The 14,905-nt window shown below is 46.4% G+C and overlaps 1 protein-coding gene across 1 annotated transcript; it reads right to left on the reverse strand.

Moving 5' to 3' along the window:
* Window positions 1-728: 728 nt before the first annotated feature.
* On the reverse strand, window positions 729-6,488 carry LOC125439677 (protein S100-A12-like). The gene is made up of 3 exons (XM_048508798.1): window positions 6,399-6,488; window positions 4,783-4,951; window positions 729-1,004 (listed from the first exon to the last, which is right to left on the reverse strand). The coding sequence occupies exons 2-3, from the start codon at window positions 4,924-4,926 to the stop codon at window positions 813-815; spliced, it is 336 nt and encodes a 111-aa protein (XP_048364755.1). The 5' UTR covers window positions 4,927-4,951; window positions 6,399-6,488; the 3' UTR covers window positions 729-812.
* Window positions 6,489-14,905: the final 8,417 nt, after the last annotated feature.

Consider the following 14,905-nt stretch of genomic DNA (forward strand, 5'->3'; position numbering starts at 1 on the left):
CCAGATTAGATACACGAGCTCTTAACCTCCTACGCCACTGCTGCTCACTACCTCGATAGGCAGCTGATTCCAATGCTGAACTCCTTTTAAAATGTTTTCTAATATCCAGCCATTACCTGTCCACCCATAATTTAACCCATTATTACAAGTCCTATCTTCTGCTGCCAACAGAAAAGGCCGGAAAAGCTCCCTGCGCTCCTCACCAGACTGAACATTTCAAATTGATTGATAGTCTGATAGACTGATAGACTGATAGATGGATGAATAAATAAATAATCTTAATAAAGCAGTTCTGCTTGCAGGAGTGGTGGGGAAGAAGAAGAAGAGTTTGGATTTATATCCCCCCTTTCTCTTCTGCAAGAGACCCAAAGGGGCTTACAATCTACTTGCCCTTCCCCCCTCACAACAAACACCCTGAGAGGTAGGTGGGGCTGAGAGAGCTCTGAGAAGCTGTGACTAGCCCAAGGTCACCCGGCTGGCGTGTGTGGGAGTGTACAGGCTAATCTGAATTCCCCAGATAAGCCTCCACAGCTCAGGCAGCAGAGCTGGGAATCAAACCCGGTTCCTCCAGATTAGATACACGAGCTCTTAACCTCCTACGCCACTGCTGCTCCTAGCAGGGAGGGCTAGAAGTCTACTAATGAGGTTTTCCATTTTATAGACTTTCAAAATCGTGTCACCGCGCCCTGCCATCTGCCTTCCCTCTCCCCAAAACACAAACACCTGAGGAACATGAGGTCAATCTTTAATGGTTCAATCTCCCAGCAACAACAATGACCAAGAAAGTAAAATGTTGATGTTACTGATGACGTTTAGTGGCTGTGGCCGTGGCCTTGGCCGTGGCTGTGGCCGTGGCCGTGGCCTTCTTTCTGGTGGATGTGGTCATGGCAAGCAATCAGTATTCGCACGATAAAAGGCATGGTTTCTTCAAAGGAGAGCTGCCCATTCTTGTCCTTGTCAAGCTCTGCCATTAAGGCGTCAACAGACTTCTGATCTTTCGTTTTCTGTGAAAATAACGGATGGTTATCAAGACTGTGAAGACTTTCATCTCCCCTCAGATTCTTTCTATAATTTCCCAGATGGCAATGAGTCTACTCTTAGGGCTCATTTTCACAGTACACAAGAAGAAGAAGAAGAAGAAGAAGAAGAAGAAGAAGAAGAAGAAGAAGAAGAAGAAGAAGAAGAAGAAGAAGAAGAAGAAGAAGAAGGAGGAGGAGGAGGAGGAGGAGGAGGAGGAGGAGGAGGAGGAGTTTGGATTTATATCCCCCTTTTTCTCCTGCAGGAGACTCAAAGGGGCTTACAATCTCCTTGCCCTTCCCCCCTCACAACAAACACCCTGTGAGGTGGGTGGGGCTGAGAGAGCTCCGAGAAGCTGTGACTAACCGATGGTCACCCAGCTGGCGTGTGTGGGAGTGCACAGGCTAATCTGAATTCCCCAGATAAGCCTCCACAGCTCAGGCGGCAGAGCTGGGAATCAAACCCGGTTCCTCCAGATTAGATACACGAGCCCTTAACCTCCTACACCACTGCTGCTCCACGAAGTGAGGATAAAATGGAGAAGATGAAAATAATGAAAGCCACTTTGAGTCCTTGTTAGGAAGAAAAGTGGAGAATAAATTAAGCATTTTAAAAAAATAAATTGCATATGACTTGCATAGTGAAAGAAGGATTGGCAACATTTATAAAATAGGTTTTAAAAAAACATACCCCTCATAACACATGACTTGAAAATACACATTGTATGTGCATCCACAAAACTGGATTTAATATCCTTTCGTTGTGGAATGTGTCTGAGGGTTGATTTGCACACGACACCAGGATCTTGAAGATTGGGGTTTAAATCTTGGAAGGTCACTGGAGCTGGTCACATAGTCCCAGAGGAATTTACAGAGTGAGGATAAAGTGGAGGATACGGAAAGGGTTTGTTGTGGATATAAAGATTCTGGCAGGAGCTCTCATCAGAAGAAGAAAAGTTCGATCTACTGGCCTAACGTTAGAGACTGTAAATTGAATCTCCAGAAGAAGAGAAGAAAAAGAGCTCAGCTTTTCTCTACGTTTAAGGTGTCCCAAAGTAGCCCTCACTCACTTTTCCTTCTCCTACCCACAAAAGCCACTTTACGAGGCTGAGAGGGTTCTGAGAGAACTGTGACTGGCCCAGATTCACTCAGCAGGCTTCATGTGGAGGAGCGAGGAATCAAACCTGGTTCGCCAGATTAGAGTCCACCTGCTCTTAACCAATGCACCAAGGTGGCTCTCCCCATCAGGGACAATACAACCCTAATTTCTTTGCACCAAAGCCTCTGTGTGTGTGTGTGTGTGTGCGCACACGTGTGTGCATATGTAAATACATTGTATGGTCGAAGGCTTTCACGGCTGGAATCACTTGGGTACTGTGTGGTTCCCGGGCTGTATGGCCATGTTCTAGCAGCATTCTCTCCTGATGCTTCGCCTGCATCTGTGGCTGGCATCTTCAGAGGATCCTCTGAAGATGCCAGCCTTCAGAGGACCCTCTGAAGATGCCAGCCACAGATGCAGGCGAAACGTCAGGAGAGAATGCTGCTAGAACACGGCCATACAGCCCGGAAACCACACAGCACCCAAATGTAAATACATTTATCATTCACATGTTCATATCCCTCCTTTATTTTTTTTTATTCAAGGTGGCTTAGAAAAACAAACGTTAAGACAAAATAAATAAATTCCCCCAATTCCCCTACATGAACATATGAATGCACTCAAAATTCCAACTGAGTCCCTCTTCTGATCCAGGCACCTCAGAATGACCACACCACTCCTTCCGTTTTCTACTCTAGGTAGTGCTTGGATGAGAGGAGAAGGGATGGATGGATTATCATTATTTATTAGATTTCTACCCCACCCCTTCCTCTTTCGAGCTCAGGGCGGCTCACATCATAACACAATCAAAAACATCTAGAAGAAGAAGAAGAGGAAGAGTTTGGATTTATATCCCCCCTTTCTCTCCTGCAGGAGACTCAAAGGGGCTGACAATCTCCTCTCCCTTCCCCCCTCACAACAAACACCCTGTGAGGTGGGTGGGGCTGAGAGAGCTCCGAGAAGCTGTGACTAGCCCAAGGTCACCCAGCTGGCATGTGTGGGAGTGCCCAGGCTAATCTGAATTCCCCAGATAAGCCTCCACAGCGCAAGCTGGGAATCAAACCTGGTTCCTCCAGATCAGAGTGCACCTGCTCTTAGCCGCTGCTCTTAGCCACTGCGCCACAATAATAATCACAAGATGGTGACATCCTTGGGACATCTGGGCCCTGCAAGGCCTGTAAAACAGAGCTGTTCCGCCAGGCCATTTTTTGCTGGACATACCTTCCTCTAAAATCCTTCCTGGTCCTCATCTGGATGCAGCACACGCATTTGCTTTTATATCATAAGAACATAAGAACATAAGAACATGCCAGCTGGATCAGACCAGAGTCCATCTAGTCCAGCATTCTGCTACTCGCAGTGGCCCACCAGGTGCCTTTGGGAGCTCACATGCAGGAGGTGAAAGCAATGGCCCAATATCCCCATGCAGGTTTCCTTTTATGCCATCTGTTTGTAATTATGTTTTTAAATCCATGCTATTTATAATGTTTAAATGTTTATTTTTTTATATTCATTGTATTGACTGTTTTAGAACAAGAAAAGAGTTTGGATTTATACCCACCTTTCTCTCCTGTAAGGAGACTCAAGGTGGCTGACAAGCTCCTTTCCCTTCCTCTCCCCACAACAAACACCCTGTGAGGTAGGTGGGACTGAGATCTCTGAGAGAACTGTGAATAGCCCCAAGATCACCCAGCAGGGATGTAGGAGTGCGGAAACACATCAGGTTCGCCAGATAAGCCCCTTCCGCTCAGCTGGAGGGGTGGAGAATCAAACCCAGTTCTCCAGATTAGAATCCACCTGTCCCTAACCACTACACCATGCTGGCTCTCATAGGGTTTTTTTTTTATTGTGAACCTCCCTGAGTACTGCATGAGATTGGCGGGATATAAGTGCAATAAGTAAATAAATAAAAATATTTTCGAACATTCCCCCCCCCCCAAGGGTTGATTATAGAAAATGATGCAAGAGGAAGAGAAGAGGGAGGCCAGAAGGTATCATGACTGCCTCAACTTTATGCCTGGTAGAACAGCTCTGTCTTGCAGGCCCTGCGGAACTGTCTAAGGTCCCACAGGGCTCTGGTCTCATTGGATAGAGAGTTCCACCAGACTGGGGCCAAGGATGGACAGAAAAGGAAGCGTGATCCTTGCCAAATCCTAGATCCAGAGGTGGGATCCAGCAGGTTCTCAAAGGTTCCCGAGAGTGGGTTACTAATTATTTGTGTGTGCCGAGAGGGGGTTACTAATTGGTGGTTTTGCCACGTGATTTTTGCCTCAGTTATGCCCCTCCCCTCAGCAGTAGCGCAGAGCACTTGAAGCAGTCTAGCAGGAGGAGTTGCACCCGGTGATGCAAGTGGCAGCTCATGCGTGCATTTGTTTTCCCGGCCAAGGACCCGGTACATGAATGCAAGGCTGCGTCCTTGCCACAGCCCCGCCCAGGAATGCCCCGCCCCCGGAATGCCCGGCCATGCCCCCATCATGCCCCGGCCAGCCCCATTGGCGCGACGTCACAGTTTGAATCCCACCACCATGGGAACCTGTTACTAAAATGTTTGGATCCCACCACTGCCTAGATCTTTTGTACAACAGTGGCTCATCTGCCCATTCCCCTCTCATCACAGGGCCCCCTCTGGAAGGGAACCAATTTCCCAACAGCAAATGATCACCTCACCTTAAGGAAGTTGGGCAGCTGTTGCTCGATCAGCTTCTTCAGCTCGCTCTTGCTGAGCATATCGAAATGGTCCACCCGAACCGAGTACTGGTGGAAGATGTTGATGATGCACTCGCAGCATTTCTCCAACTGAGTCTCAGACATCTTGAGTCAGCGGCCCACCTGTGAACTGACAACGTGCACAATGCTCATTCGCGAGCTGTATTTCTACAAGAATCAAAGGCGGTTTCCTCACAGTACACATCTTCAATTCTGTTATCCCTCAGTCGCCTCAGGTCCAGAGAGACGACAGGTTTTGGAACCGATTTAGGAATCAACTGTCTGGCATAATTGAGGAATATGGTAACGCACCATAAGAAGAAGAAGAGTTTGGATTTAAATTCCCCCTTTCTCTCCTGTAGGAGACCCAAAGGGGCTGACAATCTCCTTGCCCTTCCCCCCTCACAACAAACCCCCTGTGAGGTAGGTGGGGCTGAGAGAGCTCCAGAAAGCTGTGACTAGCCCAAGGTCACTCAGCTGGCGTGTGTGGGAGTGCGCAGGCTAATCTGAATTCCCCAGATAAGCCTCCCCAGCTCAGGCGGCAGAGCTGGGAATCAAACCCGGTTCCTCCAGATCAGCGTGCACCTGCTCTTAGCCACTACGCCACGGCTGCTCCTAAGTAACAATAGGTGAAAAAATCGCTTTTTGTTCTCTGAGCATAGCAATGGGAGAAGGTCACTCTTCCTAAGTAACAATGGGTGAAAAAAATTGCTTTCTATTCTCTGAGGTAACAGTCGTCTGTATCCAGCAAAACGTTATCACTTCCCAAATAGTCCCTTATAAACAACACAATTAAAAGTGACTTCTCTTGTGCCACTCTGTCATGAAGTTTACTGGGTACCACTCATTTTCAGTTACCCCAAACTTCTGAAATGAGACAGATGGGCGGTAGAATTCCATTTAATTGCTGGATATATTTTTCTTACAACAGGCTTTTCTGTTTGTCCATATTGACATAACAGTGAAGAAACACTTCCACTCCCTCAGATTGGGTGAACTTGAAGAAGAGAAGAAGAAGAGTTTGGATTTATATCCCCCCTTTCTCTCCTGCAGGAGACTCAAAGGGGCTTACAATCTCCTTGCCCTTCCCCCCTCACAACAAACACCCTGTGAGGTAGGTGGGGCTGAGAGAGCTCCGAGAAGCTGTGACTAGCCCAAGGTCACCCAGCTGGTGTGTGTGGGAGAGCACAGGCTAATCTGAATTCCCCAGATAAGCCTCCACAGCTCAGGCGGCAGAGCGGAGAATCAAACCTGGATCCTCCAGATTAGATACACAAGCACTTAACCTCCTATGCCACTGTGTGGTGGTAGATGGTGGTGGTAGATGTCCCCTTATTGCTTGTCAGGATAATAATGAGCAACATACCTAGCAATTGTTTACACAATATAGAGAATTATCATTTGTTATCCCCTTTACCTAACTACAAGACCCTCTGTTGAGGTATTCCCGTCGCCATCCTCCTATGGATGCTGGAAACACCATGCAGATATCTCCAAACTATAACAGCAAGATACACAGACAATCTTGGACCATCCAAACACTGAAATATGAACATTCATTCCAGTCTTAGACTCACCTCAACCAACAAGAGAGGAACAGAAGAGCAAGAACCGGGGAAGATGTAGTGAAGATTCTTAGGAGGAGCTCTTCTCTTATAGTCTTTTTGGCTTCCTCCAAGAGTTGTGAAATCCAATTCCCTTGACAAATGCATCCCAGTTAACAAATTGATCAGTCCATCTCTTGTGCAAGGTATTTCAGCAAGCTCTTCCTTAAATGACATTTTGTGTGTTTGTGTGTGTGTTGGGGGGTTCTTGCAACTTCCAGCAAATTGTGGTCTGGCAGTTAGTGAGACTAAGGTTACAATTCCTGTTTGGCAATCCCTTTGTTATTCAGAGGCGTCTTTCGCATATTTTGGAAGCAGTATGTTTTGAAAGAGTTGCCAAGGACTTTAAGAAAATGGGCTCCCCTTTCTGTAACTTTTGCATGATCTTCTTTTGTGCACCATGCAGTTCTCCAACTTGTTCATTTTTTAAAAGTATTCATGCACACTGTGCAGAGGTGGGATCAAGCAGGTTCTCCCCAGTTCCCGAGAGTGGGTTACTAATTATTAGTGTGTGCCGAGAGGGGGTTACTAATTGGCTCCGCTTTTCCATCTCCACGCCCTCGCCTCCCCGAGAGGCATACTGCTTTTGAGCGTGAAGGTTCCATATAGCAACTGCGACTAATAATGTCACTCCCTGAACTGGGTTAATCCCTTTCAGGAACTGCAATTCATTGATTCTCAGCCTTTCGTACCTTTTATCTCACCAGCCTCTATCAAAGAACCTTTGTGTTTCACCACTGCTGTGTTCAGAGTTCTGAGTTGAGGTATTTTCTATAATGTGATGATGATTTAGAAATGACCTGATGCAAAAAATTTGGGGGGGGGGTTGTGGTGGGGTGGCTGCCCATGGGGGGGAGCATCCAACTCAGGTTTTGCCCAGGGCTCAGGTTTGCCTAGGTACGCCTCTGCCCCCTTTGCTGAGGGGGGGGGGCTGGCAAGGGAACCTGTAACTAAAATTTTTGGATCCCACCACTGACACTGTGTCTTTGTAGACTTGTCTTAAACAATCTACTTAGCGCACTATTTTGATGCCCTTCTGGTTGGTCCATAGAGTTGTACGTTTCCCATTATACCCTCACAACAAGCTTGTGAGGTAGGCTAGGAGGAGAGAGACTGGCACACATTCACCCAGTAAACTTCATGACAGAGTGGAGATTTGACATATAGTCTGAATTAGGTACTTCTGAACAGATGTGATTTCCAGAGCACACCAAAGATTCACCTGGCAGACCACTCAAACTGCAAATGCCCTACAAATATTAGGTGGTAGTTCATGATGCTGGTTTTGTGTTATCAAGTTCTCATTTGAGTGATACCTAGATGCTACCCCCAGTACAGATGGCGCTCAGCTACTGGCCTCCTCTGTATTTCCATAGAAAATTTGCTTAGGGAATAACTCAAAATAACCTTCATGTTTCCACCTAAGTGAAATGTTGAAGGCATTTCCAGCCATCAGGAGAATTCACCTTCTCTTGCATGTGTCTGAATTGGACTTATGGGAACTCTGTTTATTGTATTTCATTATTTTAATTTATAATGGTGGGCCACTGCGAGTAGCAGAGAGCTGGACTAGATGGACTCTGGTCTGAATCAGCTGGCTTGTTCTTATGTTCTTATGTTCTTATTTTATCTTAATTTATAATTATTTTATTTTAATTTATAATCTGACTTTCTCACTAAGGCTTAAGGGAGATTACAAGTATTAGAATCATAGAATCATAAAGTTGGCAGAGACCCCAAAGGCCATCAAGTCCAACCCCCTGCAATTTAGGAACACACAAGAATGTGTATTCATTGCAGTGTGCATGTTTATGAAAATTCCCTTTCTGGACATCATGGAAAATATGGACATGATCAGGCTTCAGAGTGTGCATCCAGTTCTCAATAGCTCTGTGGAATATTCCGAGGACCCTGCCCTCTTCTCCAGCCAAGACTATATTGAAGAGATAGAAAAGGGGCAGAGAAGGGCAAGGAGGATGATTGAGGGACTGGAGCACCTTCCCTATGAGGAGAGGCTGCAGCGTTTGGGACTCTTTAGTTTGGAGAGGAGACGTCTGAGGGGGGATATGATTGAAGTCTATAAAATTATGCATGGGGTAGAAAATGTTGACAGAGAGACATTTTTCTCTCTTTCTCACAATACTAGAACCAGGGGGCATCCATTGAAAATGCTGGGGGGAAGAATTAGGACTAATAAAAGGAAACACTTCTTCACGCAACGTGTGATTGGTGTTTGGAATATGCTGCCACCGGAGGGGGTGATGGCCACTAACTTGGATAGCTTTAAAAGGGGCTTGGACAGATTTATGGAGGAGAAGTCAATTTATGGCTACCAATCTTGATCCTCTTTGATCTGAGGTTGCAAATGCCTTAGCAGACCAGGGGATTGGAGCAACAGCCGCAGAAGGCCATTGCTTTCACATCCTGCATGTGAGCTCCCAAAGGCACCTGGTGGGCCACTACGAGTAGCAGAGAGCGGGACTAGATGGACTCTGGTCTGATCCAGCTGGCTTGTTCTTATGTTCTTATGTTCTTCTTAAGACCCCTCAGATAGTAGGGTTTCTCTTTTATTTTGGACTTAGTTGTTGCAACGGGCAACCCCCCCCCTTTCTTTTTTTTTTACAGTCTATGCTCCAGGGGATCTCACACTTGGGGAATCTCATAAAGTCACCTGGGTTCAGCCATGACATGGCAAATACCCAGGAATGAAAAGGTAGGATGTTGCCATACATCATTCTCAATGACAAAAGGCATTTCAGCCCTGGGGACATCACCCAAGATCCTGACACATTCCAGAGTTCTCTGTGAGCTGCAGAGTAAGTACCCATGTTTTACAGAATGTATCACAGCTGTTTGGCTTTGACGCATCAGAAGCTGCATGGTCAACTGCTTGCTCAACAGAATTACAGTCTGATATACATGTGTTGGATAAGGCTTCCAACACTGATGCTGGCAATGATATAAGCGGATTTTTTAGCATGCTGTTCCATCAGTCAAAATTGGAGTCATATAGCCTGTCTATATAATGGCATCATAGAATCATAGAGTTGGAAGAGAACATAAGAACATAAGAAAGAGCCTGCTGGATCAGACCAGAGTAAATCTAATCCAGCACTCTGCTACTCGCAGTGACCCACCAGATGACTTGGGGAGCTCACCTGCAGGATGTGAAAGCAATGGCCTTCTGCTGCTTCTGCTCCCAACCACCAGGTCTGCCAAGGCATTTGCAATCTCACATCAAGAAGGATCAAGATTGTTATCCATAGATCAACTTCTCCTCCATAAATCTGTCCAAGCCCCTTTTAAAGCTATCCAGGTTAGTGACCATCACCACCTCCTATGGGAGCATATTTCAAACACCAATCACACATTGCATGAAGAAATGTTTCCTTTTCTTAGTCCTAATTCTTCCCCCCAGCATTTTCAATGTGTGCCCCCTGGTTCTAGTATTGTGAGAGAGAAAAGTTCTTTCTGTCGATATTTTCTTCCCCATGCATAATTTCATAAACTTCAATCATATCCCCCCTCAGACGTCTCCTCTCCAAACTAAAGAGTCCCAAATGCTGGATGATATCATTAGGAGACTCTCCTGATAATACCGCCCATGTTTGGTGAAGTTTGGTTCAGGGGGTCCAAAGTTACGGACGCTCAAAAGGGTAGCCCCATCTCCTATTAGCTCTCATTGGAAACAATGGGGATGGGGCACCCACTTTGGGAGTCCATAACTTTGGACCCCCTGAATCAAGTCTCACCAAACCTGGGTAATATCATCAGGAGAGTCTCCCAAAAAATCCCTGAATGTTTGGTGCTGCTAGCCTAAAACCAGCACCCCCTGCAGGTCAAAAACTGAAAAAACACTAAAAAACCCCACAAATGGGGGGTGGATCTTCAGACATGTAATGGGGGGGGGGTTGAACCCGAGGGACACCACCCCTTACCTATGTCCTTGACTGTGACTACAGTATTTTGGAGTTGTGGTTACAGAATTCTCTCAGTGCTCTGTCAAATAACGTTCAGATGTCAAAGCCCAAGGATTTTGGACAAATTATGAGAATATAATTGTGAGTATATAAAAAACTTATATACTTGTGAGTATATAAAAGCTCACTTATCAGAGCTGACAGATTGAATTCAACAAGTAGCATGGTGAAATGATTCTTTCAAGGCCCTATTTTCATGTGTGGAGTGCTCAGCAGCGTTGTGGTTGCCCTAAGTCACCACCTGGTGGTGCCCTGTATTATACCCTGTTCAGGATAAAGATGACAGGAGATTTGTGAATTCGTCCGCCATTTCCCTGACTTTCTTTGTTCTAGAATGCTCCACTTGATTCCTACTGCCTACCTGGTTCTGTCCCCAAGGCACTAGGATCCAAGCGGAACATTCTAGACCAAGGACAGTCCAGGATATGGCACAAGAATTCACAGATTTTCTGTCATCATTATCCTGAACAGGTTAAACCCGTGGTGGCGAACCTATGGCACTCCAGATGTTCATGGACCACAATTCCAATCAGCCCCTGCCAGCATGGCCAATTGAAGAAGAAGAAGAAGATGAGTTTGGATTTATATCCCCCCTTTCTCTCCTGCAGGAGACTCAGAGGGGCTTACAATCTCCTTGCCCTTCCCCCACCACAACAAACACCCTGTGAGGTTGGTGGGGCTGAGAGAGCTCCGAGAAGCTGTGACTAGCCCAAGGTCACCCAGCTGGCGTGTGTGGGAGTGCACAGGCTAATCTGAATTCCCCAGATAAGCCTCACAACTCAGGTGGCAGAGCTGGGAATCAAACCTGGATCCTCCAGATTAGATACACGAGCTCTTAACCTCCTACGCCACTGCTGCTCTTTGGCCATGCTGGCAGGTTCTGATAGGAATTGTAGTCCATGAACATCTGGAGTGCCATAGGTTCGCCACCACGGGGTTATACCGTACTCCCCTGTAACCCTTACTCTCTCAATACTTATGTCACCACTACCCAATCATAATGGCCTTTCCCCCACTGGAGAATTAAGACTCCATCAATATCATTTCATTTCACAGCTTTAAAAGGGTAGAATATTTATAATATTTGCCAGTATGTTCAGAATAGAAAACGTTCTGTCTGTATCTACATGTCTGTTACGTTTCATCCTGTCTTTTCCGCAAGTAGTTCAGGGTGGTATACACACATTTAGAAGCTGATCCTTGCATTCTCGTGTATATTTTAATTTTATTTTTCGTCCTTTTGCTTTTTAAGATACTTTGGGCCGCCATGAAAATTCAAGCTATGGTGGGCCAATGATTTGGTTCAGTATGGTTTGGTTTCCTTCTCAGCCTTCCCTTTTGCCATCTTCTTCCAATCTCTTTCATTTAGTACTGTATTTAGTAGGCTAGAGCCAGCGTGGTGTAGTGGTTAAGAGCGGGTGGAAAAGCGAGTTTGGTTCCCCACTCCTCCATGGGAGTGGTGGACCCTTATCGGGTAAACTATCATTGTTTTCCCATTCCTACACATGAAGCCTGCTGGGTAACCTAGGGCCAGTCACAGTTCTCTCAGAATTCTCTCAGCCTTACCTTCCTCAGAAGGTGTCTGCTATGGGGAGAGGAAGGGAAAGAGTTTATAAGCTACTTTGAGACTCCTAACAGGAGAGAAAGGTGAGGTAGAAATCCAAACTCTTCTTTGGATGCGTAGGAGCAGCAGTGGTGTAGGAGGTTAAGAGCTCGTGTATCTAATCTGGAGGAACCGGGTTTGATTCCCAGCTCTGCCGCCTGAGCTGTGGAGGCACAGGGGAATTGGAGTAGCTTCTGTGCTCTCCCACAAGCACTAGCTGAGTGACAGGCTAGTCCCAGCTCTTCTGAGCTCTCTCAGCCCCACCCACCTCACAGGAATTGTTTGTTGTGAGGGGGGAAGGGGCAAGGGAAGATTGTATGGCCTTTAGGAGTCTCCTACTGGGGAGAAAGGGGGGATCTCAGTCCAAGGCCCTCCTCCTCCTCCTCCTCCTCCTCCTCCTCCTCTTCTTCTTCTTCTTCTTCTTCTTCTTCTTCTTCTTCTTCTTCTTCTTCTTCTTCTTCTTCTTCTTCTTCTTCTTCTAATGAACTCCCACCATCCTTGGTTAAAAGAGGCTTATATGTTGTTCCAAATGTTGTTTTGAATTGATTCTTTTGTTTTATGTAAAATGTAGACCTTGAGCCCCTGAGGGGAAGGGTAAATTAAGGAATTAAACAAACGAATGAATTAATTAATTAAGGCAGCTTCCTGTGTCTGGAATCCAACCGTTCTACTTCAAACTGATACCGCTGTCCTCTGAAACTGTCTTGATTTAGTGAGTTTACACTTGTGAATGTAGAAAATCCTCAGGAGATCAAAAGGCTTTGAAGAAATCTAAAGAGTGAAACGCCATGTTAAGAGAGGAAGCTGTCGGCCGTGGCGGAAAAGAAGCCTGTTTTTTTGCTTGAGCAAAGGACAACCTGATTTTGGGATGGAAGCAGTTATTTCCTGCCTGTTGCAGCTTCTCTCTGGTCGTTGGGGGAAAGTTCAAAGCACGACATAAAAGGGGGAAAAATGTAGAACTTCAAGAGGAACTAGATCAGGGCCTTGCTGCTACTATGAGCTAAGTGGAATGGCTCACGCTCGAATGACTGGAAGTTTTGTGGATTTTAGGGGGCGGGGGTGCATGTATGAAACCTTCCGTTGTGTCGCAGTCATATTCTATGCTAGAATTGCTTCAGATTATCATCTAGAATTACGCAACTGGAGCCATACAGCCTGATCCAGGCAGGGATATAGGAGCACTGATAAAGCACTCTGTCCCACGTCTGCCCACCGTGGAGGGCTGCGGCGGCCATCTTTTGGCAGATTTGACCCTCTGCCAGGGTATCTGTCCCATGCAGGGCAAATCCACCAGCCCAGCCCCACGCCACCTCCATAGGCAGATTCAACGCACACACACACACACACCCCTCCATATTGGGCTGCAACAGGGGCAAATATTGAGTCATCTGCGTGGGATGATGTTTAAAGGAGAGCCTCTTTTTTGTTTCTGTCAGGAATGTAACTTTTGCAAACCCACTGTTTTCTTCCTCGGGCGTGTGTTTACAGCTTGATCCTGGTCCCCTTTGCAATTTTAAGCTGCTCAGGCTTTGGAGAAATGATATTATTGCACTGAGGAACGCTCTAGATCTCTGGAGTTTCTACTGTAGAGATTTTTTGGGGGGAGGGGGGATATCTTGGAGCAGTGGTTCCCAACTTGGGGTATGCATACCCCCATGGGTATGCACCAAAGCTTTGGGGGGTATGTGAAACAATTATGTAATGGGTTTGCTAATATGGGGGCACAATAAGAACATAAGAACATAAGAACAAGCCAGCTGGATCAGACCAAAGTCCATCTAGTCCAGCTCTCTGCTACTCGCAGTGGCCCACCAGGTGCCTTTGGGAGCTCACATGCAGGATGTGAAAGCAAGGGCCTGCTGCTGCTGCTGCTGCTCCCGAGCACCTGGTCTGTTGAGGCATTTGCAATCTCAGATCAAGGAGGATCAAGATTGGTAGCCATAAATCGACTTCTCCTCCATCAATCTGTCCAAGCCCCTTTTAAAGCTATCCAGGTTAGTGGCCATCCCCACCTCCTGTGGCAGCATATTCCAAACACCAATCACACGTTGCGTGAAGAAGTGTTTCCTTTTATTAGTCCTAATTCTTCCCCCCAGCATTTTCAATGGATGCCCCCTGGTTCTAGTATTGTGAGAAAGAGAGAAAAATTTCTCTCTGTCAACATTTTCTACCCCATGCATAATTTTGTAGACTTCAATCATATCCCCCCTCAGCCGCCTCCTCTCCAAACTAAAGAGTCCCAAACGCTGCAGCCTCTCCTCATAGGGAGGAAATGGGTTGCCAAGGGGTAAACAAGTGAAAACGCCCTTTACGGCCCTGGCCCCGGCCTGGTGGAACACTCTTCCACCAACTGTCCAGGCCCTGCGGGATCTTGGAGAGTTCCGCAGGGCCTGTAAGACCGAGTTGTTCCTTCGGGGAGGCCGGCCGCTGATGGTGTGCGTCCTTCCTGGCCCTCCCTTTATCATTCTGGGAGTTCGTGACATCTATACCGTCCCCCTCTCCGGGAGGGGTTTTTACTGACAGTTTTAACGCTGGACGCCAAATGGTTCATACGGAACGCTGTGATTTTATATATTTTAATGATGGTAATGATTTTAAATGTTATTGTTATTGCCATATTGTTTGGAATACTGATTGTCCACCGCCCAGAGCCCTTAGGGATGGGGCGGTTTATAAATGCAATGATAGATAGATAGATAGATAGATAGATAGATAGATAGATAGATAGATAGATAGATAGATAGATAGATAGATAGATAGATGGATAGATGGATGGATGGATGGATGGATGGATGGATGGATGGATGGATGGATGGATGGATGGATGGATGGATGGATGGATGGATGGATGGATGGATGGATGGATGGATGGATGGATGGATGGATGGATGGATGGA

This window comes from Sphaerodactylus townsendi, linkage group LG01 (genome assembly GCF_021028975.2).
Source record: "Sphaerodactylus townsendi isolate TG3544 linkage group LG01, MPM_Stown_v2.3, whole genome shotgun sequence".
NCBI lineage: Eukaryota > Metazoa > Chordata > Lepidosauria > Squamata > Sphaerodactylidae > Sphaerodactylus > Sphaerodactylus townsendi.